The following is a 24,287-nucleotide window of genomic DNA, read 5'->3' on the forward strand; positions in this document are numbered from 1 at the left end:
TTTAGATAACCTTATGTTGCTCTAAACAGTAATCAATAACTAGCTCTCTCTAGTATCTCAGTCTGAAATTTTATACCACATTAAGAGAAACAAGTTTCACCTTCAATTCTTTGCTCTTCATTTAATTTGCAAGCATTTAAATATTATTTCCCCCTTAAAAATATTGAAGGAGCACAATTATTATGTTATTCAAATAAAGCCACCACATTACCAAATTTAGTAACCCCTATGAAAAAAGAAAGGTTATTGAACAGCTAAAAATTAATTGTACACAAAGATCAGTCTTCTTTGTTGCACTGAATGTTTACCTGATATTTAAATGTTTCTACAATGTTTTTAAAAGCAATAATAGTATTATTATTTTAAGATATTTTTAACAGTACTGTATGTATTAAATTATATATTTAATATTCAGTCTGAGCTAGCTGCATAATACAGTGAGGATTGCACACATCAAAGAAAAGAGTGCAATTCTAATTTCCCAGTCCATAAGAAAATTCTTTCCAGTGTCAATTTGCCAGATAATCTCTTCTGCTAGGCTGGATATTACAACAGCATTGGGTAGGCATGTCACATACATCTCACGACAAACACAAAACCTCATTTACCAGCCATTCCAATCTCATCATAGCGTGGCATCATCTGACCTTTTTTCTGCTGTTTATTATGAGTATTTCTAATTTTAACTTTCAATTTTCACCATCTTCCAGTCAATTTGCAACTAAATTATTTCCAGGGTGAGGACACTATCACTGGACAACCGGGTGCAAATACATCTTGAAATGCAATGAAGCTAAACCATTGATTGCTATCAGACCCAACATAAATATATTGTCCAGGGGTAATCTGACTGTATGTTGTGCATGAAGATTTATCTTGATTTTCAAAATCCACATGGAGTTCATATAAATGAACAAATTGAACCTTGTTGTCTAATAACCTAGCTTTAATTTTAAAATAAGGTTATGGCAATTACTGAAACAAAAGCTTAAAAAAATACTTGTAGAAAATAGCAGGAAAGCAGGACCTTGAGAGGATGACAAGAATGGCTATATAGTTACCTTTGAAAAATGGGGGCATCATTTGAAAAAAAATATAAAACACTGTACTAATTAAGAAGACATATTAGGAAAGGGCCAAATATATTTTTTGTGTAGGTACGTTTTAAATATATGAATGCATTTTATGATAAATGCATTGAACTGATTCCTGTATTTCATCCCTATTGTTAAATTTAATTAGGAACACGCTAGTATTGGTGGTAAAAGTATCTTCTCTGACATTTTTAACAGAATGACTGATTGATCAACATGAACACAATAGATTGCATAGCAATAGCCAGGACCTTGCCTTTGGCTTTTTTAAAATTTATTTTGCAAGTTGCCTATGATGTTAAGAAACTACATTATTTTAAGACCAAAAATATATGATTTCCCAGTCATTCCACCTTTAAGCCATATTAACAAAATACTAAATATCTGCATTATTGGAATACTGTATTAAACACAGAAGCATAATAACTTACTTCTGATTCACTTGTGGCAACACACCCCTGCACTTCCTATAAATCAACAGGATGGCATTTTAAGTGACTTTTTTTTTTTTTAAAAAAAGGAAAGGCCTATGAGAAACAAGGAGCCAAAAGGTTTTGTAAAAGGTGGTGAAGATCTACTCCATGCATTGGAAAGCTACACCAGTTGGTGTCTACCTTGGCTGTGAATTCTGGAAGATCTGCTCCCTGCCTTGCAGGCCTGTTCCCACCTAGCCTGGGAGGGTGGGGCCCTAACTGACTCCAGCTACAGAAGCTGAGGCTGGTGAAGAGGCCAGAGGACTGCCTCTTAGTGCAAACCCAGGTCATCAAGGCTGAGCTCCCACAGCCATCACCATGAACCACCATTGGCAGGACTGACAGACTTAAGATAATATTTTTAGTCTCTTCCTAATTGTGCTGTTTTAAATGTGCACTTTATATCTGACTTCCCCTTTTAAGGTTAAGATGATTTTTTTTGGGGGGGGGATTCACTTTGCTGCGTCAAATGTGCATTCCTGTGCAATTTCAAAATCTTTAAATGTAAATAAGAACAATTAAAGCATTTAAAAGACAACAGTAGCAAACTAAAAATTCAAGCAGATAGGAGATCATACCTTAAAAGCTGACTGAAATAAAAGCTAGCTAAAGATAGATAAAGGCAGCTTAGCTCTGGGTAGGTAGGTAGATTCTCTTTTTCTACCTACCTGACATCACCTTATCTGATCTCACAGTCTGGGCAAATTAGGAACGTAGCAATAGGAAAACTGGCATGCCCATCAACAATCAAAGCACCATGCAGGGCTCTTTATAAACCTCATACAGAGATTCCTGCAATGCACTTTGGAGTCCCACCAATCACACTTCAGAAGCCAGAAGTGCCAGAAGTGCAGCACTTTAGAAGCCCTGCCTATCACCTGATTGGCAGGGCTTCAGAAACCCATTTTGGCCCAGCCTAGCCATGTTTTTAGCTGCTTGCATTGGAAGTCATATATGACATCACTGATGTGCAGGTGGAATGTGACTTGGACAAAATGGCCTGGTTGGCCCACACTGACCACTAGGGTTTCAGACAGGAGTTTTCTTCTGTTGCAGATGCCAGGGATTGAATCTGGGACCTTTTGCATTCAAACCATGTGCTCTACTACAGAGCTACAACCCTTTGTATGATAGCAGACACTTTCTGTGGCAATGCGGTTATAAGCCATTTAATACAGTACTAGTCAATACAAGCACTTAAACATCAACCTCAGAAACAAATGGGCATCCAATACAGATGAAGATCAATCTATACACTCTGATCTTTTAGTGCCATACAACAGCCTGGCAACATCAACTGAATTTTCCAGACTGTGTTTGAGGGCAGCCCATAGAGAACATATTAACTCTGTGTGGAAGTGACAAGCCAGATCACCAGGAAAGGCTGGTGATGAATTAGCTGAAGTTAGTAAAAGACACTCATAGTGCCCACTCAAGTGACAGACTAAGAAGTATCCCAGGTTGCACAACCATTACTTCAAGGGAGCACTTATACCAGGAATTTAGCCCACTTAATTCTGTATTATTCTGAATATGTTTCTGTTTGTCTACCTAGTCCTGAACCAACTTCACACACTGGTTTGTTAGCAACACTTCCTCCCTAGGATTAGAAAATGAAAACAGGCAGACTAGTGATGACACTTCAACCTATACCTCCAGTTGACCTATCTCAGGGGTTTTGTGCAGATGTTAAAAAGCATGGGAAAGAAGCTGGAACGCTGTTCCATGGGGTAAAATAGCAGTCTTCCAGCACCACATTGAGTCCCTCTCGGGAATAAGCAGAACCACTTCCAGAAAATTCAACCATCACACCCCACATAAACCAGTCCTCCAGCCAAGTACAAACTCTAGCAAAGGACAAACACCAAGAGCAATCAAGGCAGTTTCTGTTCCAAAACCTGATTGGAAAGGATCTTACTATCAGCCTGGACCAGAGATGTCACCACATACTTCAAACTTTTACCCAAAATGGTAGGTTTGATACTGGATGTGAGATGTTAGGATTGTTCAGATATAAATTTATTTCCCTAAACCCCCACAACTCACCCCCAAATTATCTGAAACACTGCTACTTTCAAGGCTGCAAGCAGCCTCAATCAGAGAGCCATTAACATATTTAGTGGTTGGCCTTAGTTCTTCAAATAACCTGGTCCATAACCTCTGGATGAACAAGTTTAAATTACCAGATGGACCTCATGTTAAAACCATCTCTGATTCTAAGTGGTGTCTAAGTCAGAAACCATGAAAGTGATTTTATTTGTGCAATAGTTGGCAAATAGGTCCCAGCAGCTCTTCTTGCTGGCCATGATAAGAAAGACTTCTAACCACATGAAATAGGTCTGCTGCACAACACTGAAGAGATGCATATCAGGGCTGTGACAGCAGCCATGTTGTTGATATTGTGGTGTTTATTATTAAATTAGTATACTGGCCGCCATTCGTAGATCTCAGGGCGGCTCACAATATAAAATTACAAGATAAAAACACACAAAATACATTTTAAAATGTATTGTTGCAGTCTATATGGGTCAGAGAGTGCCATCATTGAATTTCTGCATATGACATTATACATTTTTTTCCAGAGAATTTTGCCTGAAAATCTGGTTTGATGACAAAATGCCTTTGAGGAAGCAGGAAAAATGTGCACAAAAAAACTCTTTCAGAAATGTCTCAGAGTTGACATGTTAATGTCAATGTACCCCCTAAAACAAGAGCTATAGTGTTAATCAAATCTATGATTTATACCAACTGAGAGTCACTTCTGATAATTGATATAATATTGAAAGATAAGTACTTTTGGAAATTTTTCACTACTAGACTCTCCTTTCATGCCAATCTGAACAAAAAACTTCATGCTGGATTCTCAAAATCATTTGTATTTGCAAAACAGACACATTTGGCACACTCAATATGTCAATGCCCTTGAAGCACCACATGACACAAGATTAACAGTACTATGAACAATTCCTATACCTTAGGTATTCATATCTGTAGGAAGCTTGATTGATGTTGCTGCTTTGATTTGACACCTTGTTTAAAGGTTTTTGAATTTTTGAATTTGGATTTGATAAGGCATTAAAATGCAGATATTTTTGGAAATGAAATGCCTAGTTATCATGTGAATACTATGTTCTAACTTCCCATTGTCCTGTAAATTCTGAAAACCTATACAGTACATATACCCCAACAGAAACACCATGACCACCACATCTACATCAGTATTGATAAGGATATAAGAAGGGCCTGCTGAATCAGACCAATGGCTCATCTAATGCACTGTCCTGTTATCACAGTGGCCAACCAAATGCCTTTATGAAACCTGCAAGCAGGACCCGAGCACAAGAACAGTCTTCCCCTACTCCCACTGTGGTTTACGGTAACTTGTATTCAGAAACATTACCACCTCCGACTGTGGAGACACAGCATAACCATCATGGTTAGTAGCAATTAATAGCCTTATAGCCCATGAAATTATCCAATCCTCTTTTAAACCCATCCAAGTTGGTGGCCATCACGGCCTCCTGTGGGAGCAAGATCCATAGTTTAACTATGTGCTGCATGAAGTAGTACTACCTTTTATGTTATGAATCTTCCAATATTCAGCTTCATTGGATGTCTACAAGTTCTATTGTTATGAGAGAGAAAGAAAATAATTCCTCTATCCACTTTCTCAATGCATAATTTCATAAACTTTAACAACTCTACAATATTATTTTTGAAGTGAGACAACAAGAACTGTACGCAGTATAATGGCACTATATTAACAGTTTTATTTTCCATTTATTTCTTAATGATTCCTAGCATGGAATTTGCCTTTTGCACAACTGCCACACACTGAGTTGACACCTTCATTGAGCTTTCCGTTATGGCTCCAATATTTCATTCTAGGTCAGTTCAGTCACCTCCAGTTCAGCTTCCAAAAGCATACAAGTGAAATTAATACATTTTGTCCCAACATGCATCACTTTATACTTGTTACATTGAATTGCACCTGCCATTCTGTTGCCCATTCAAGAAGTTTGGAGAGATCCTTTTAGAACTCTTCAAAATCACTTATTGTTTTAATGACCCAGAACAATAGTATCATCTGAAAACCTGGTCACCTCACTGCTCACTGCTCACTCTAAATTGTTTATGAACACATTAAAAAGCACAGGTCCCACTACGAATCCTTGGGGGTCTCTACTTTCTACCTTGTGAAAAGCTTTTTGAAAGTCCAAGTATACTATGTTAACTGGATCACTTCTATCTATATGTTTGTTGACATTATTAAAAAGCTAATAGGTTTGTGAGACATGACTTGCCATTGCAGAAGCCAGGCTGGTGCTGCTTCAGCAAGACTTGTTATTCTGTTTGTTATCTTATCCTTCGCAATACTTTCCACCTGTTTTTCTGGGATCACAAATACAAATACATATACCAAAGGATAGACCTGCTACCTCTACCACATTGGGATATCCAGTACACTACAGTGGTACCTTGGTTTGCATATGTCTTGGTTTGCATACGTTTTGGATTACAAACATGTCAAACCCAGAAGTGTGTGTCCCAGTTTACAACCTTTTTTTCGATTACAACCCATTTCTTTGGGATTACGAACAATTCTTTTTGGGAGGCCCCATTGGTGAAAGCGCGCCTTGAGTTACAACCTGTTTTGGTTAACAAATGGACCTCCGGAACGGATTATGGTTGTAAACCAAGGTACCACTGTACTACTTTTAGAACTGATATTCATTCATACTATTGTTTAACCACAGTTTGTTTCCTTCTATATAGCTAAATTGATAAGTGTTTACTTCTACAGGGTGATTCCCATAGTAGATGGCCCATCAGTACATGTTTCATCATAATACTTGCATCAGGAAACAAATCTTCAGTTCCATTTTTGACATGTGCATTGATAATAAAAATTACTTAAGTATAAGAATTAAATTTAAGAAAAACAAGATAAGCTTTTCTAGCACAGTACTGCACAAGAACACACTAGTGTTCTTTCAAGGTTCCAGCACCTTAGCAAGATAAATTTAGATCAGTACTGACGTTCTCATATGAGAGGTACCAGTACCTGTGCTATGAATATGATACACTCAGCCATGGAAAGTTTTTGCCCACATTCCAGATTTGTTATGACTATTCAGTGATGCAGGAAAACCATTTCAAAATTATTATTTCAAATGTCTGAGGTTTGAGCTCTGCAAATTAAATTTCCAGAACTAAAGGCAGGTAAGCCCTGTCTTCCATTAAGCCCCTGTTAAAATTAGAAAGGGGGTGGGGAGGAAATCCCCTAGATAAATAACAAATATTTCTATACCTGATTGAAAGTGCTAGCTCTATTTTTTTTTTTATCATGGAGCAAGAGACAGGGGCATCTGTGTCTGGAAAGAGTGGCAGGAGCAAGTACTTCCAGCTAGAAAACAATAGCTGTTACCATTTCATTTCTTAAATGTTAGAAGTTAGATGCATAATATTAGCAACACTTCATATCCAAACAAAAATGTGTAAAAACAGATATAAAATGGAGAACAAATTAACTGTATTTTAGCTGGGGTCACTGGAATGCTCTGCCTCTTAATCTATATCCATTAGAACCAATGCAGTACACAGACTAGGTCTAGTATGTTCTCTGTGTGGTGAATTTGGTATTTTAACAAGTTTCCTGTGAAGGGAGTGAGCCAAAGTTAAACCTTTGCACAACTAGCTGTTGCCAAAACAGCAGCAGTTTAAAGGGGTATGGTCTGATTTATGTGACACTTGTACTATTCATTGAACTGACAATGCATTATTTAATAAGGAGATTTGGAAAAGTATAAATAAGGGTTTCTACATGTATATCACCTCTGCATCTTAAAGACAATTGATAAGACAACTGCTGGTGATTGCATAGATCTAAATTACTGTGTAACAAACACTTATGTCTGCTTTATATTCCACATGTGGAAGCTACCCAAAATGCCTCCATGTTATCATCAAAACAAAATAAAAAAATTCCTTCCAGTAGCACCTTAAACACCAACTAAGTTAGTTCTTGGTATGAGCTTTCGTGTGCATGCACACTTCTTCAGGTATCTGAAGAAGTGTGCATGCACACGAAAGCTCATACCAAGAACTAACTTAGCTGGTCTTTAAGGTGCTACTGGAAGGATTTTTTTTATTTTGTTTTGACTATGGCAGACCAACACGGCTACCTATCTGTAACTGGATCCATGTTATCATGTTTAATTAACATTGTGGGGCATAAATGCTAGTATTCAGCTTAATGTGACTATGCCCCATTTATGTTTAAGTCAAAAATTCTGGCTCAGAAAGCCACCATATGCACAAATGATGTGCACTTGCTTGCATTTCCTTTCCTACCATTTTGCCCCACCCATCGAATATGTGAGAAAAGAAACCAGGATTCAGCACTATGATTAAGGCTTCAAAACAAGCCAGGATATGGTTTAAAGCTGTCTTAACAATTTGGATTTATTTTTTTTTAAGCCAGGGTTCACACATTATGAAAATGTATGGTTAATTCCTGGATCCTGGTTAATTTTGCCACATGTGAAAGGTGAAGAAAAGTCTCTGGAAAGGGGCTATCTGCAGGTGCAAGTTGCTTGACACTGAACCAAAAGATTTGGTTTAGTTTCATGTGAGAATGCTGCCACTGTGATTTAGTTCCGTATTGAAGAATGTGTCACATGAACATCAGCTGTTACCAAAACTGTGCAGCACTGGGATGAGCAAATTCCATGTCACTGATTGATTCATGAGGTGACCAGAATATTATGCTGCACTGCCTAGTCTATGCTCACATGAGGGTTTAATATATGAAGTAGGCCTCATATGGAACATAAGATCATCCCTGTTACCTATTTTCCTATGACAAATTATTTCTCATCCTATGTTTAATACAACTAATTATCAAACTTTTCTACTTTTTTGCACAAGTACTGAAACAGAAAACTGATCCACTTAAGTCCAAAGCAGCACTTAATTAAAAATAAGCATTTAAGGCTGCAGTCCTATGCATGCCTAGCAAAGAGCAAGTTCTACTTAATACAGTGGGTTTTATGAGTAAACGTGTATGAGGGAGTGCTGTAAAAGTAGAATAGTCAGATGTAAGGATTTGTGACCTTTTTTTAAAAAAAAAAGCTATGAAAAAGGTTATGTTAATAAGTGTGGAAATTCAGTACATTGTGTGCACAAATAAAAAAAGGACCAAAAAACCCTATAAGCATGCTGGTTCATTATTTATACTGAATTTGATTTAAAATGTACAATTTAGAACTTCTGACATATTAGTCAAATCCAAAATAATTCTAAAATTATAAAAGCTAGTACAGTAGTATTTCTAATTAGAGTAGAATTAAATGATAACTTTTATTACAATAATGAAGGTGAATTTCCATTGCTTCTTGTGTTTACTACTTTGTTAAACAGTGTTCCCCTTAGCCATATCAGAAACATATTACATTTTCAATGCAAATGTATTAATCTGGGTAAATTCCGTATTAATTCTTACACTACGTTGAGATGTAATTTGGATTATAATTAATCTAAAGTGGCACTAGATTTAAATGACAATATAAATGAGGCATTAGGAGGCTCTTGCCTTCTGAATGAATATTCAGCAAACATAGCTTGATTATTGCCAAGTCTCTGTTTGAAAGCCTCAGTTTGAGATAAGGAAGGCAAGGCAGAACAACAGTTTACAGAACTGTTTGGGCACTAAACATGTTAATCCTTCCTTTTCTAATAGATTTGATGCTAAAGAGTGGTGATAGTATTTTTCTGTCTTAACTTGTTAAAGCTGTGATTAACATATTGGTTTTCCTGGGACTTCTTTGGCAAGATTTTCAACACTTAATTCAGGAGAAGAAAGCCTAAATTAACATTCAATTATACATAAGCAGTTATGTGGTCATTATGCATAGTAGTTAGCTGTGCTGAGAATTAAGCCTTTTGAATGAATGCCTGATAATGCAGAATTAGTTTAGAGAGGTCTATCAAAGAATTCAAAAGGTGAGATTGAGAATTTGAAATACGAACGATTTTCAAGCTAAAACTATCTTACACAGTTTTTTGGTTGCCGTTCTTCAGCAAACACTCCAGCATTGGTTGGTCCTAATTAAACCTGGTCCATCCAAGAGTATAATTCTCATGGAATCTTAGAAATTTCCCCATACTCTGTCTACTGACAACCACCATTTTTGCCTATTAGCCCATCATGGTTTTTTCTAAGTTCTGACATCTTTACAGTAGATAAACTAGGTGCATAAGATCTCTGAAAGATACTACAATGCTTTTTTGATGAAGCACATGGAAAATGTTTCACAAGTGGTTTTGCCTATTTTTCTCCATGACTCTTCCATGTGGACTTAGTAATGAGCCTGAGCAGAAAGTTCTTCTGTCCATTACCTCTCTCGGAGAATGTATTTCAAGAAAGGGATAAGCATACCTAAAAAGAAGCCTACAAACATAGAGTCGCTATAGACAGGTCTTCTTCAGTCCCTGGATTTCAAAAGCTAAATAAACTCAGTGCAATGTAGGCTTCTCAATGGTAATAGAGATTGGCCATAACATTTTGAAAACCAAATGCAAGATGAGATTTATTCCTTAAATAAATATGGCATAAAGACCCATCAGTATCTTCAATATGTTTTAAACAATATTTTAGGAGTACCTTAATAAATATTGGCCAATTCAGTTTTTACTAAACTTGCATGTAAAATGATATTTTCTGTATAACTAAACGTCTTTATAGTGAATACAAGCACTTTTATATGCTGCTGTCATTGGAATACAAGGGAAAGATATATGACTATCTGAAACTAATAGGCTTCAACCTGTTTCAGCACTTCTTCTGCTTCAATGAATCCAGCATAATGTAACTAGGAATAGCGTGCAGCAGAAGTAGCCAATGTAATATTCATTGTGACCATAGATTTCCATCTCATACATAAAAAGCATGGATGAAGTCACATATTTGCCAAATCAAACACAGAAAAAGCCTTGTGTATCCATGCCAGATGCTGGCCTTGGGTTTGTTTGTGCACAAGTAAATGTCATGACATAAGAGTTTTGTTTTCAAAGACAGTAGCTTTCATTACTGGGCTTTGTATATTCCCAGAGATCAATATTACCCAACTCATAATCCGTTTTCAATGATATTTCCTCTTTCTTAGGCTGAATCATCTGTAAACTTTTTCACTGGATTTTCTGTATTTCCCCTCCCCCCAATTAAATACTAGATAAATGCCCAGGAAGAAGGAAGATTCCTGAATCTTAGTGATCATATATCAAGAACAGGAGCTGGGGTGGGAGAAGAAGCTTTCCTACATTCTTAGGGCTACAAGGCAAACAAAATTTGAAAGCAGGGGAAATTTTCAAGTGGTATCTAATCCTACGCTTATGAAAAATTAATATGCCATCAGAGGAATCACAAGTACAGCTAAGATTAATGAAAGGCGCTTAAAAAATTACAAGCACACAAACTGATTTGATTAAAAAATAATCTCACTAGTCGTCCTGTAATATTCTTCAACTTATCCGCATCTATCCTGTCAGATGGTTATGATTAAAAATAGGTCAATGGAAGGCTACTGATAGAAATCACATGCAAAATACACATGCAGTAGATAATAACAGGAATGTCCAGACGGTTTTAAATGAAAGACTATTTAATAAGATTTTTTAAAGAGTGACAAAATTCTAGCATCTTACCAGAGTCTTTACTAGCTTTTTTGCCTTCACTATTATTTCTCTCTTTCTCACACGTGTCTTTATCATCAGCAACAGAAACTGATGAGCTTTTAGCAGACCCTTCTGCATCTTCAACTTGTTCTTCTGCGAATGAGCACAAAAAATTAAAAGAAGCTAACTTAGGGACCATTCAACATTAATAGTAAACATGTTCTTTAATTAGATCTGCACTAAATTTATATATTTATCTCAGAAAGGAATAAGTGAAAAGAATAGCACCTTAAAAGAGACCCGGTATTAATGATTAATCACTTGCAAAATTTCAGATTCAGTCCAGAAATTGCAAACATTTCTTTATCAGAACACACAGCGCTAGCCAGTGTGACAAATCAGATGTTTCATATTTGCTATTCACTGGCTGTAAGTGATTTGTCTCAATACAAACATAAACGTAAATACAAGTCGGGTCTGAACAAAGAAGGCACATGCAGCAATATATCTGAAAGCAAAGAAAAGCTTTCAAAAATAAAATAAATCCTATTAGAATCTGTACATCCTGCTAATTGCAATACGTAAGTGCTGTGTTGAATCTAAACATTGAGAACTCTCAGTTTTCATCTCCAGGAGGAGCCATTCAAGGTAAATGACACAACTTGGTATATTGCTTCTAAGGAAGCAGCAATACCCACAACCTCACTTACATGTTCACACCAGCTAGATTACATGAAAATCTTCACAGTAACTCAACCCAATTTAATTATTCTGTAAATCTTAGCTATGCTGCTACTAGTGGATTAATCTGTTTATGCAGTTAGCTTCTATGCTGGGGCCATGTAGCACTAATCCGTGAAAGGCCTACTGTTCCTTTTCATCTTGTGATCATTTGTCTCTGACTGTGCTGATGTCACATTTTAATGAATTTTAGAAATCTGAGTAATACCAGATAACCAGACTTGCAACTCCCTACAGCACAGCATGCTGTTTTCATTGCAATACAAACAAAAAAGAGAGAAAGTCATATTTCGCAGTTCAGGTAGGAATTATACAAATTAGGAGGGGAAGGTAAAATGGGATTCAAAACACCAGGCTGCTCAATTTCATAAAATCTTTAATGACCATATAAATTAACCCTGGAAAGGCAAAAGGTCACAGACATACATTTGCATACACTCCTCTATTCACTTTTGATAAGCAGAGCTTTTACGCAGGGAACATGATACAATTAACCCTTCAGGAACCGTACAAAATGCAGCTACCGACATTTTAAGTGTCAAGCATTAACTGAAAATTACACACTGCATAAAATTTTCATTGTAAATGCTATAGTGATTGAAAGGGGAAATCGTGGCCCCTTCCGCACCCCATGTTTTATTAATAACATTCTGACAGCAGAATGAAATATCCTCTGTCATATGGAGCAGCTGAGCACAGAAAAATTGCTACTTAGTTCCTTACTTGCCAACTCTGCAGTGGAGCTGCATGCACGGGTAAACAATTGGAATCAGCAATGCCGAACTATTAAAAAAACACATTTCATTTTTTTAAAAAAATGTTTACTACAACTTTTAATTTTAAAAGGATCTGAATGTTTTGCATTGATTTTGTTTGTGTATACAAATAAATGCTAGCAAATTAGATATCAATGACTACTTCATTCAACTGTATTTGAAAGGGCGGAGGCAATCCTCATTTTTTTAAAAAAAAATATTAATGCAGAATGACCAGCACAAATGGAATAAACAATTCTCACTGCCTTAGCATGCTTTCTTCTTCTTTCCCTCTCTCAGTGGTATTACTAATCAAACACTGTAGGCTCCCTGGTCACAGTAGGAAGCAAGACTATGTTTGTTAAGGGTGATGGGGGAGCACAGTTTGGGATGCTGTAAGCCTGTGATCGTGACTAGATTGGGTTGTATTAATGCCAAGTACACAGGCACACACACTCACACCATGCATCTAGTCAGAACCTATGGGCTAATACAGCCACTGGCACTTTCATTTTGACTCGAGCTCTGGAATGGACGTTATTTTCTCCTCCTCCTAGATTTACCAGTCCATTCCCTTTGGGCAGGAAAATGAAGTGTCAGAGTGATACTGAGTGTCCTTATCTTGAGGGGGCATAAAATTGTAAAGGCTGTCATGGTAATCATTAATAAAACAGAGAGATAGGGAGAGAGGGAGATGGGCAAAGAGAAAATCATGAAGGTACTAAAAGAATAGCCAAAGTATCATCATCTGGGTCTCATCAGACAATTTTTGCAGGGTGCTCTTTTTCTGGTATGTGTTTTAAGTATGAGAGAAATTCCCAGACATGTTCTCCTATACATCATCATGGTGTCTGACCTCTGCCTGACCCTGGCAACAGTTTGAGAAATCTAAATGTGAACAAAGACTCTGTGTCAGCAGCAGGGAGAGATTGTGGGGTAGACTTTCCTCCATCAACTTAATCGCAAACAGCAGTTTTTAGGCCATAACTTTACAGGGCTCCACCAAGCCACAAACACATAACCTTTGGAGGTGAAACTGCCCTCTACCCCTCCTCCCTTCTGTGATTTTTCTCAGTCCTCTGGTACTTCCTTTGATGTAGCAAGGCAATTAGATCTAATGTTCAAGTACTGCAAGCCTGTTTTATGGTTTCGAAGGTGAGAGCTGTTTATTACAGGTAGGCTCCCGGGGGCCATAAAAGCTTTGCAAATTTTAATCATGCAAAAAACTAATCAAATGTAACTTATACACACCATAAAAATTAATATCATTATTATGCACTATTTAAATTGGTTGTCTTGGCTTTTCAATGGCAGACACATTAAGAAAAATATTTGGCATTCATATCAGAAATATGTCTGGCTTTCCTTTCGGAAACCTATTTCAGAGACAGAAATGACAGTGGAGCTGCTTTTACTGTCTTCAAAAAAAGTGGCAAAGGGCTGCTGATTTCTTGCAATGTTACACTGTTGCAAATGTCTTTAATGAACTGCAGAAAAACGTAGCAGTCACACATACAAGCATATTAAGATGCCGAGAAGTAAAAATATAGACTAATTCCTATAATTCTTAAGGAATTTCCAAAACAAAAAGTAACATCAGACAGTTCATAGCATCAGCACTTCAGCAACTTGTACGTATTGCTTCAAAGCGTATTTTTCAACCGAAATGTCGTATTTTAATCAACAAAGATATCTAGGGGAAGTGTGCATGTATGAGTTCACACCACTATAGCTACTAAAAGATCTATGAGTGTGTTTAGATATGAACAAGTCCTTGTGGTCTGTTTTAAATTTACAAGAGTTCTACCTATATACGCTTACATATGTAAGCTTTGAAAATAAGTAGAACATGGAATTCAGTTATATTTCAATAGCTAACATAACACTCACCATTGCAACATGATATTTTATTCTCACCTGGTTTTGTTTTATCTAAATACTAAAATGCCTTTGAAGTCAAGTCCAAGTTTAACCACTGTCAGCCTTTTCTTTCCTGAAACCTGTTTTGAAGTATGCACAGTATTAAAAGCTGCGCAGTTTGGAATGCTTATCATTAAAACTGGGCAAAACAAAAATTACCAACTGAAATATACATGTCCTTATTAATTATGTTTACACAATTAATACATGGGAAATGCATATTTCAGAGACCAGTTCTTTCCAGCGTCATAACTTTTATATGCCTGTTGTCTTTGCCCATGGAGTTTTCTTGGCAGGGATACTGGAGTGGCTTCTCGGTTCCTGCTCCAGGTGGATCACATTTGGTCAAAACTCTCCACTGTGACCTGTCCATCTTGGGTGGCCCTGCACGGCATAGCTCATAGCTTCTCTGAGTTATTCAGGCTCCTTCACCATGGCAAGGCAGTGATCCATGAAGGGGCTGGAGGAGACTCTTGAGAGTCCCATGGACTCTGGCGTGCTCTGGTCCATGGGGTCACGAAGAGTCGGACACGACTAAACAACAACAACAAGTTCTTTCCATGTAATACTATAATTCCAAGTTACAGAGGACCCTGCCTTAAAGATACTTGCCCATTTCTGCCACCACAAGTGGTGGGGAAGGATACAAATGGCAGTAAACATAGACCAGATGGAGAATTATTCTACACAATCAAGGCAGCAAGAGCAGAGATTTGGCCAGGAAGCCTGAACCTGCAGGGAAGCTGCCCAGCAGAACTTGGATGGCAGGAGCTGAGTTGCAACGGTTGGAAAAGAATCTTCCCCAAGGACCTGTTGTTCCAAAGACGCTCAGGTAGCAACTAAAGGATTTTATAGTGGAGCTGGCTGCTTCTGCTGCTTCTGGATCAGCAGGGCCCTGATCTGAGTCATTACTCAGTGCCTACCTGTTCCCTCTGAGTAAGCCTTGCAAAACGGAGGCCTTGGTCAACAGAAAAGGGGCTGCAACACCACTTCTTTGCTTTAATGCAGTTCCATCACTGTCACTGTGTAGCCTCCATGGATAGGGTGTCATCTGGGGGGCACTGGCTGTTCATCGCCCTGTGGGGTTCTGTGCCTACTCTTCAGACATTTCATAGGGTCTGGAATATATGGGCACAGATGGTTCTTCCTAATACCACTAAGTGGGATAGTACACCCTTGTGATATCTGTAATGGCCTACAATATTAAATGTGTCGGTTTAGAAGTCCTTCAGTGTTCAAAGCTCTTCCTATATTTTACCTCAATAATGTTTACAACAACTCTAGATAGTAATCAGTACTATTGCCCCCATGTAGCCATTGGATAGGCTGAAGATAAAGTAATTAATAATCGTGGGATGTCTACGGCCACAATGAGAATGGCCAAGGTGAGATACAAATCAGGGACTTCCTGGCTCACTACATCAGCTCTTACTGAAAGAAGACTTTCTTAATAAGAAAAGCTGGACGGTAAATAAGTGTCAATTATTTAATGAATATTACTACAGATGCCAGGCCTGAAGGAAGAAAGGAAGAGATTGTCTTGAACCAACGACATCATTAGGATAGGTCCTTGAAAATAAAACACCTGCTTGCATATTGAAAGACTGGATTGTATCCTAGAATAACATCCTCAAATTATTTTAACCACAAGGTGCCTTACAGCTTATGCCAAACCTATTATGACCTAAGCGTTTATTTACTAGAGTACAGTTCTCCAGATATATGGCAGCTTCTGATATTGTAAGGTGCAGGTGTGTGTGTACACACACGAGAGAGAGAGAGAGAGAGAGAGAGAGAGAGAGAGAGGAGGGAGGGAGGGGTGCCGATTCATGAAGAAGTGTAGGTGATAGCAAACAAACATCCTGTAGTGTGATAAAACCCAATATTCTGATTAAATCCCCACATGAAGGAGCTAAACTTATTGAAGATCCTTCCCCTCTGATCTCATTTTTGACAATCTCTCTTACACCCACCAATTGCCCAGTCCTCATCTGTATTAGAATTGTTTAAAAGATGTTTTAAGATGTTATTGTTTTATCACTTGCTGTTTGCCATCCTCAACATATAAATTTAATAATAAATGGCCACCAACAGTTGTGTGCCACTTAGAACAACACTTCACTTATTTGATGAGGCAGGCTCTAATCCGTGAAAGTTTGTGCCATTAAAAACATGCTCTCGTCTTTAAGGTGCCACAATACTGTTTTGGCTGCCACAGACTAACACATCTACTTCTCTGGAAATACTTTTAAGAATCTCTAAACTGAAGTTTTTAAAAGCTGAAGCCCCACATTCCATCACAATGTTTAAATATCCCAGCAATACATGATTAAAGATCATGTTATATTAGCCTCCCAGGTGTCTGAGAGTATCTTTATAGCAGTTAATATATGTGTGCTGGGGGTGATAGCACATGCAGAACTCTGTGAACATGCTCAGTAGTTGATCTGGAAGCTTGGACACAAGAGGTGGCAAACCATGCTTTTAATTTCAGATCCTAGGAGCTCAATGGACCGATTTAGTTCCCAACCAATGGTGCAAAAAATTATTTTATATTTTACACATAAGTGAATGGTTGCGACATAGTAATATGGAGAAATTAAAGAGCTATTTATTCTTGAGGGCAACAATGTGAAGTGAGCAAAACCTGCTCATTACCCCAAAACTGGATCACCCAGCTACCACTATTATCAAGAACCAATATTCCTGCCCTCCTGCTACTAGTAGTTACAGGACACAGGGATATTTCATACACTTACCACCAACTCAACTGGATAGGGGGAATACAGGTTCCCTCACCCAATCAAACCTGAGCGGAGCTTTTAGATTGGTACCAGGGAGGCATTTCTTGCCTTTCCCTATGAATCTTGTGGTCTAATCAGGTTGAGCAAGAAGCAGAATCAAGCCCATTTTTACGCTCGTTTGGGAAGCAAGGGTGACAGTAAAAAAGATTGTGGAAACAATTAGACCTCTGAATAACTTTTTTTAAAGAATTAAGCAGTCTTTAGCCAATTTGACAGTAAAAGGGTCAGGCAGCCAAACTAACTAAAACTGAGAAATTCCAAAGCTTATTTTTCTGAAATGAAAGCAGCAGATTTTGACAGCTGGCTATTATAGCCTCATTTTTTTATTGCTCAACATCTGCACAATAATAATAATAATAATAATAATTTATTATTTGTACCCCGCCCATCTGGCTGGGTTTCCCCAGCCACTCTGGGCGGCTTCCATAAAAACCAGAGATACACTAAAATATCACAGATTAAAAACTTCCCTGAACAGGGCTGCCTTAAGATGTCTTCTGAATGTCAGGTAGTTATTTATCGCTTTGACATCTGATGGGAGGGCGTTCCACAAGGCGGGTGCCACTACCGAGAAGGCCCTCTGCCTGGTTCCCTGTAGCTTTGCTTCTCGTAATGAGGGAACCGCCAGAAGGCCCTCGGCGCTGGACCTCAGCGTCCGGGCAGAACGATGGGGGTGGAGACGCTCCTTCAGGTATACTGGGCCGAGGCCGTTTAGGGCTTTAAAGGTCAACACCAGCACTTTGAATTGTGCTCGGAAACGTACTGGGAGCCAATGTAGGTCTTTCAAGACCGGTGTTATGTGGTCTCGGCGGCTGCCCCCAGTCACCAGTCTAGCTGCCGCATTCTGGATTAGTTGTAGTTTCCGAGTCACCTTCAAAGGTAGCCCCACGTAGAGCGCATTGCAGTAGTCCAAGCGGGAGATAACTAGAGCATGCACCACTCTGGCGAGACAGTCCGCGGGCAGGTAGGGTCTCAGCCTGCGTACCAGGTGGAGTTGGTAGACAGCTGCCCTGGATACAGAATTGACCTGCGCCTCCATGGACAGCTGTGAGTCCAAAATGACTCCCAGGCTGCGCACCTGGTCCTTCAGGGGCACAGTTACCCCATTCAGGACCAGGGAGTCCTCCACACCAGCCCGCCCCCTGTCCCCCAAAAACAGTACTTCTGTCTTGTCAGGATTCAACCTCAATCCATTAGCCGCCATCCATCCTCCAACCGCCTCCAGGCACTCACACAGGACCTTCACCGCCTTCACTGGTTCTGATTTGAAAGAGAGGTAGAGCTGGGTATCATCTGCATATTGATGGACACCCAGTCCAAACCCCCTGATGATCTCTCCCAGCGGCTTCATATAGATGTTAAAAAGCATGGGGGAGAGGACGGAACCCTGAGGCACCCCACAAGTGAGGGCCCAGGGGTCTGAACACTCATCCCCCACCACCACTTTCTGAACACGGCCCAGGAGGAAGGAGCGAAACCACTGTATAACAGTGCCCCCAGCTCCCAGCCCCTCTAGACGGTCCAGAAGGATGTTATGGTCGATTGTATCAAAGGCCGCTGAGAGATCCAGCAGAACTAGGAAACAGCTCTCACCTTTGTCCCTAGCTCGCCGGAGATCATCAACCAGCGCGACCAAGGCAGTTTCAGTCCCATGATGAGGCCTGAATCCCGATTGGAAGGGATCCAAATGGTCCGCATCCTCCAGGCGTGCCTGGAGTTGTTCAGCAACCACGCGCTCAATCACCTTGCCCAAGAATGGAAGATTTGAGACTGGGCGATAGTTGGCCATACTGGCCGGGTCTAAAGATGGTTTTTTAAGAAGCGGTTTGATGACCGCCTCTTTCAGCGGATCTGGGAATGCTCCCTCACAGAGGGAAGCATTCACCACCCCGCAGAGCCCATCGCCCAGCCCTTCCCGGCTTGCTTTTATTAGCCAGGATGGGCAAGGATCCAGGAGACAGGTGGTTGGTTTCACGCGTCCAAGCAGCCTGTCCACATCCTCGGGGGTAATGGATTGAAATCGATTCCATGCAACTTGACCAGACAGAGCTCTAGCACTCTCCCGCCCCAGCCCTGCTCCCACGGTGGTGTCTAGCTCCTTCCGAATATGAGTGATTTTATCTGCAAAAAACTTTGCAAAATCGTTGCAGGAGATCTTGGGGTCTTTACAAAGCCCCGGTGGTAAAGGTGGTTCCGTTAAATTACGAACCACCTGAAAAAGTCTCCTGCTACTATTTTCTGCAGATGCAATAGAGGCGGTGAAGAAAGTCTTCTTCGCCGTCGCTATCGCCACTTGGTAGGCTCGACGTTGAGCTCTAACCTGTGTCCGGTCAGATTCGGAGTGAGTTTTTTGCCACCGACGCTCTAGCCGTCTCAGCGATTGTTTCATCGCCCTCAGCTCCGAAGAAAACCACGGAGCTGTCCGGGCTCCATGCAATCGGAGAGGGCGCTTCGGAGCCAGACAGTCGATAGCCCTGGTCAACTCCGCATTCCAGCGGGCCACCAGGGAATCAGCTGAAAGGCCATCAACATGGGATAAGGCATCCCCTACCACTCTCTGGAAACCATTTGGATCCATTAAGTGGCGGGGGCGGACCATCCGAATTGGTCCCACCTCCCTGCAGAGGGGAAGGGTCGCGGAGAAGTCCAGTTGCACCAGGAAGTGATCTGACCATGGCACTTCTTTTGTTTCACTTTTACTTAGTGTCAGATCACCCACGTCACTAGAGGTGAACACCAGGTCTAAGGCATGTCCATGACTATGAGTTGGGCCAAATTTATTCAGGGACAGCCCCATGGAGGCCATGCTTTCCACGAAGTCCCGAGCAGCCCCTTGTAAGGTCGTGTCGGCATGGATGTTAAAATCCCCTAGGACAACCAAACTAGGTGTCTCCAGGAGAAAATCCGCCACGACCTGAAGCAGCTCAGACAGGGAATCCTTGGTGCAGCGGGGAGGTCGGTACACCAAAAGGAATCCTGTACTGCCCCTATTGCCCAACTTCCAGAACATGCACTCAGAAAACTGGATCTTCCCAGTAGGACGCCTGGTGCAAGCTAGTGACTTCCTAAAAATCACTGCAACCCCCCCTCCCCGCCCACATGACCTGGGTTGCTGTGCGTAAGAGAAACCTGGTGGGCAAGCAGCGGCAAGGACAGGCCCATCTGCTTCCTCCAACCAGGTCTCTGTCACACATGCCAGGTCAAGTCCTCCATCCACAATCAGGTCGTGGATGGCAGTGGTTTTATTCTTCATTGACCTGGCATTACACAGCAACACCTTCAGGTCATGTAGGTTTCCCCTGTTGATTCCAGTATCCATCCGGTCAAGGCCAGACCTGGAGGCAGGGATAGTCTTCAAACAACGACTAAACCTGCCTCCTCGGTAATGACATGGTCTGGTCTTAGCGTAACTCCGCCTCCTGCCCATGATCACCGAGATCGGATGTCCCAGTGCTTCCCCCCCTGTGGAACTTGTCCAAGCCATCGTGATGACTGGGGCCCCACTCCCAGGCAGCCCTGATCTAGCCCCTTCAAAACAAAACATAAACTATACAGAACCAATAAAACAACAACAACAAAAAGGAACAGAACAATTATAATAAAATTAATCCCCAACCAAATATCCATCCCACCCACCCCCAGCAATAGAAAAAAAGAAATAAAAATTTAAATTGCCACCGACTGCTTGAGGACATTTTAGAGCACATTAACCCCCTGGAACGGGAAGCAATGGCAGAACACTTCCCACCCTTCCCAAGAGTTTGTTCCAAAAGTTTGTTCCTGGGCCACGCCCCCTGGGCCAGTTGGAAAAGGCCCTGGGAGGGAGCAGGCCCTGCAGTTCTCACCCAGCCGATGGTCCGAGGCCTCACTGCAGCAGGAGTCCCTTTATAGCCAGGAGAGAGGGCCAGGGCCACGCCCCCTGGGCCAGTTGGAAAAGGCCCTGGAAGGGAGCAGGCCCTGCAGTCCTCACCCAGCCGATGGTCCGAGGCCTCACTGCAGCAGGAGTCCCTTTATAGCCAGGAGAGAGGGCCTGGGCCACGCCCCCTGGGCCAGTTGGAAAAGGCCCTGGAAGGGAGCAGGCCCTGCAGTCCTCGCCCAGCCGATGGTCCAAGGCTTCCCCGCAGCAGGAGTCCCTTTATAGCCAGGAGAGAGGGCCTGGGCCACGCCCCCTGGGCCAGTTGGACAAGGCCCTGGAAGGGAGCAGGCCCTGCAGTTCTCACCCAGCCGATGGTCCGAGGCCTCACTGCAGCAGGAGTCCCTTTATAGCCAGGAGAGAGGGCCTGGGCCACGCCCCCTGGGCCAGTTGGAAAAGGCCCTGGAAGGGAGCAGGCCCTGCAGTCCTCACCCAGCCGATGGTCCAAGGCTTCCCCGCAGCAGGAGTCCCTTTATAGCCAGGAGAGAGGGCCTGGGCCACGCCCCCTGGGCCAGTTGGAAAAGGCCCTGGAAGGGAGCAGGCCCTGCAGTTCTCACCCAGCCGATGGTCCGAGGCCTCACTGCAGCAGGAGTCCCTTTATAGCCAGGAGAGAGGGCCTGGGCCACGCCCCCTGGGCCAGTTGGAAAAGGCCCTGGAAGGGAGCAGGCCCTGCAGTCCTCACCCAGCCGATGGTCCTGCACAACATGAGAAGCAAACCCCTTTCTCAAAGAATCCCTACTCTGTTGTGTAACGGTCCTAACAGATTACTCCTGTTACAGATAGGTAGCCGTGTTGGTCTGCCATAGTCAAAACAAAACAAATTCCTTCCAGTAGCACCTTAAAGACCAACTAAGTCAGTTCTTGGTATGAGCTTTCGTGTGCATGCACACTTCTTCAGATACTTCAGTGTGTATCTGAAGAAGTGTGCATGCACACGAAAGCTCATACCAAGAACTGACTTAGTTGGTCTTTAAGGTGCTACTGGAAGGAATTTGTTTTGTTTAGATTACTCCTGTTCTAACAATCCCCACCTGTTCTTCATCCTCATTCTTTTCAATTCAACCTACCCTTATTGTACAGAAAATTCCATCACTTTCCTCCTTATTTCCCCCCATATCTGATTTCTATGAATCGATGGATGAAGAATGGTATATAAATTTAACTCATAAAATAAATAAAATATAACATAATGAGCTGAGTAGTTTCAAAGAAACGACTAAAAGGAACAACACAACATAAGATCCCCATTTCCACTCCATCTACTAAGGCCTATGGATTCAGGAAGATATTCTTCTGTTTCATGCTGCCCATCAAGCAACTACAACAGAATTCAAGATTACATGATGTACAATTGTAAATGTGCTGGTTTGCTCAATATGTAAGCCTCTATCAGTGAGTCTAGATTTCATTCTACTTTATTTTATTGGTCTAACAGTAACAAAAACATATAAAAATCATATTAAAATCAAACTGATTTTTGATTATTACAGTTTTACATTTTGATTACTACAGTTCTACAATTTGTTTTTCAAATGATGAACAACAGGTCCGCTGTAGACCTTCAGACCAGACAAGTTACTCTTTCCCTTGTTCTTGCCTGAGGAACTATTCAACCCATATACTATTTTCACCACCTTATTCAGTTTACTGACAATAACAGATATGTAATACTTTGCTTCCAGAGTTTGGTAGGTTACTAAATAAGCAATCCACTAGAACAGTGGTTCCCAATTAGCTAAGTACTGTGGACCTCTGTTTTTCAAAAGCCAAGCTATGGACCCCTACTTCTGAAAATTCTGATATATCTATGGTAGTTTTTGTTATGTGAATGGTATCACAGACCCCCTGGGCAGGTTATACAGAACTCCTGGGGGTCATATACATCTGTTGGCCTGTGTTTGGCTTATTGGGTTGCAAGCTGGTGATGGCTAAATGTTGCTTAAATGTTGCTGTTACTATGTCACTTTTAACACTGAACTGCCTTAAAGCAATTTATAGAATAAAAATAGAAATAACAGGAAACACGAAACCAAGTATAAAAGCAAGAATACAATAAGATCTAAACTGCACATCTAAAAATATGCATCTAACAGGAACAAGTCCTACCCACCTCATTTAAAAGTCCACAGAGATAACCAGTTACCCTCTAAATTAAGGATCAAAGGCCAAGATAAATTAAATGCTTTTGCCTGGCACATAAAAACAGACAGCACCAGGTATGCTTCCCTGGGGAGTGCATTCTGTAAGTGGAGAGCCACTACTGGAAAGGCCTGTTCTCATGTCACCTACTCTGCACCTCCCTTGGAGAGGACAAATGGAGAAGTCTCCGATAATGAAGGATGTGTCTGGGTTGGGTCATACGAGGAGAAGCTGTTCTGGAGGTACTGGGGTCTTGAGCCATGTAAGGCCTTATGGCTAAAAACTTTGAACTGAGCCTGGACACTAATAGGTAGTTGGTGGAATTCTGTCAAGATTGGAGTTAATAAGCTCACACCATCTTGCTCTGGTCAGCAATCTGGGGCAAGATGGTCTGAGAATATAAACAACTAAATTAAGATGGGCAAGTAAGCACTGAAAAGTAATGAGTCTATGCCAGGGTAGAGAGGGAGAAAGTGATTAATAGTGGATGGATAAACAACGACAGGAAATGAATTCCACTCCAAATGGGCGATGAGCATATTTGACTTCTAAAATGTTAACCTGACAAAGTGCAACTAAGTGAAGAAGATGTAACATCCATTTGTCTTAAAATATCTGTACACACATTTTAAGCGTCTTTCATTTGCCTCACTCACCCTAATTTCTACTGTAATGGGGAGCTTAACTGTCATGCTGCTCTTCTTACACATGGCACTGTAACCAAAATAGGACGGTCCTTGGAAACAGACTTACAATTTAATTACAATTACACT

General features: G+C 40.8%; 1 protein-coding gene across 8 annotated transcripts in view; it reads right to left on the bottom strand.

Moving 5' to 3' along the window:
* The window catches only part of ZFHX4 (zinc finger homeobox 4), a 191,449-nt gene that overhangs the window by 23,199 nt on the left and 143,963 nt on the right, over window positions 1-24,287 (bottom strand). For 6 of the 8 annotated variants that reach the window (XM_081873896.1, XM_081873895.1, XM_081873891.1 and 3 more), the window contains exon 5: window positions 11,273-11,395. The exons of the other annotated variants lie outside the window; for them this stretch is intronic. In XM_081873896.1, coding sequence (XP_081730022.1) covers window positions 11,273-11,395 — 123 coding nt within the window. The remainder of the gene's footprint in view (window positions 1-11,272; window positions 11,396-24,287) is intronic. 8 annotated transcript variants of the gene reach the window in all.

The sequence above is a fragment of the Podarcis erhardii genome (assembly GCF_964252035.2).
Source record: "Podarcis erhardii genome assembly, chromosome: 8".
NCBI lineage: Eukaryota > Metazoa > Chordata > Lepidosauria > Squamata > Lacertidae > Podarcis > Podarcis erhardii.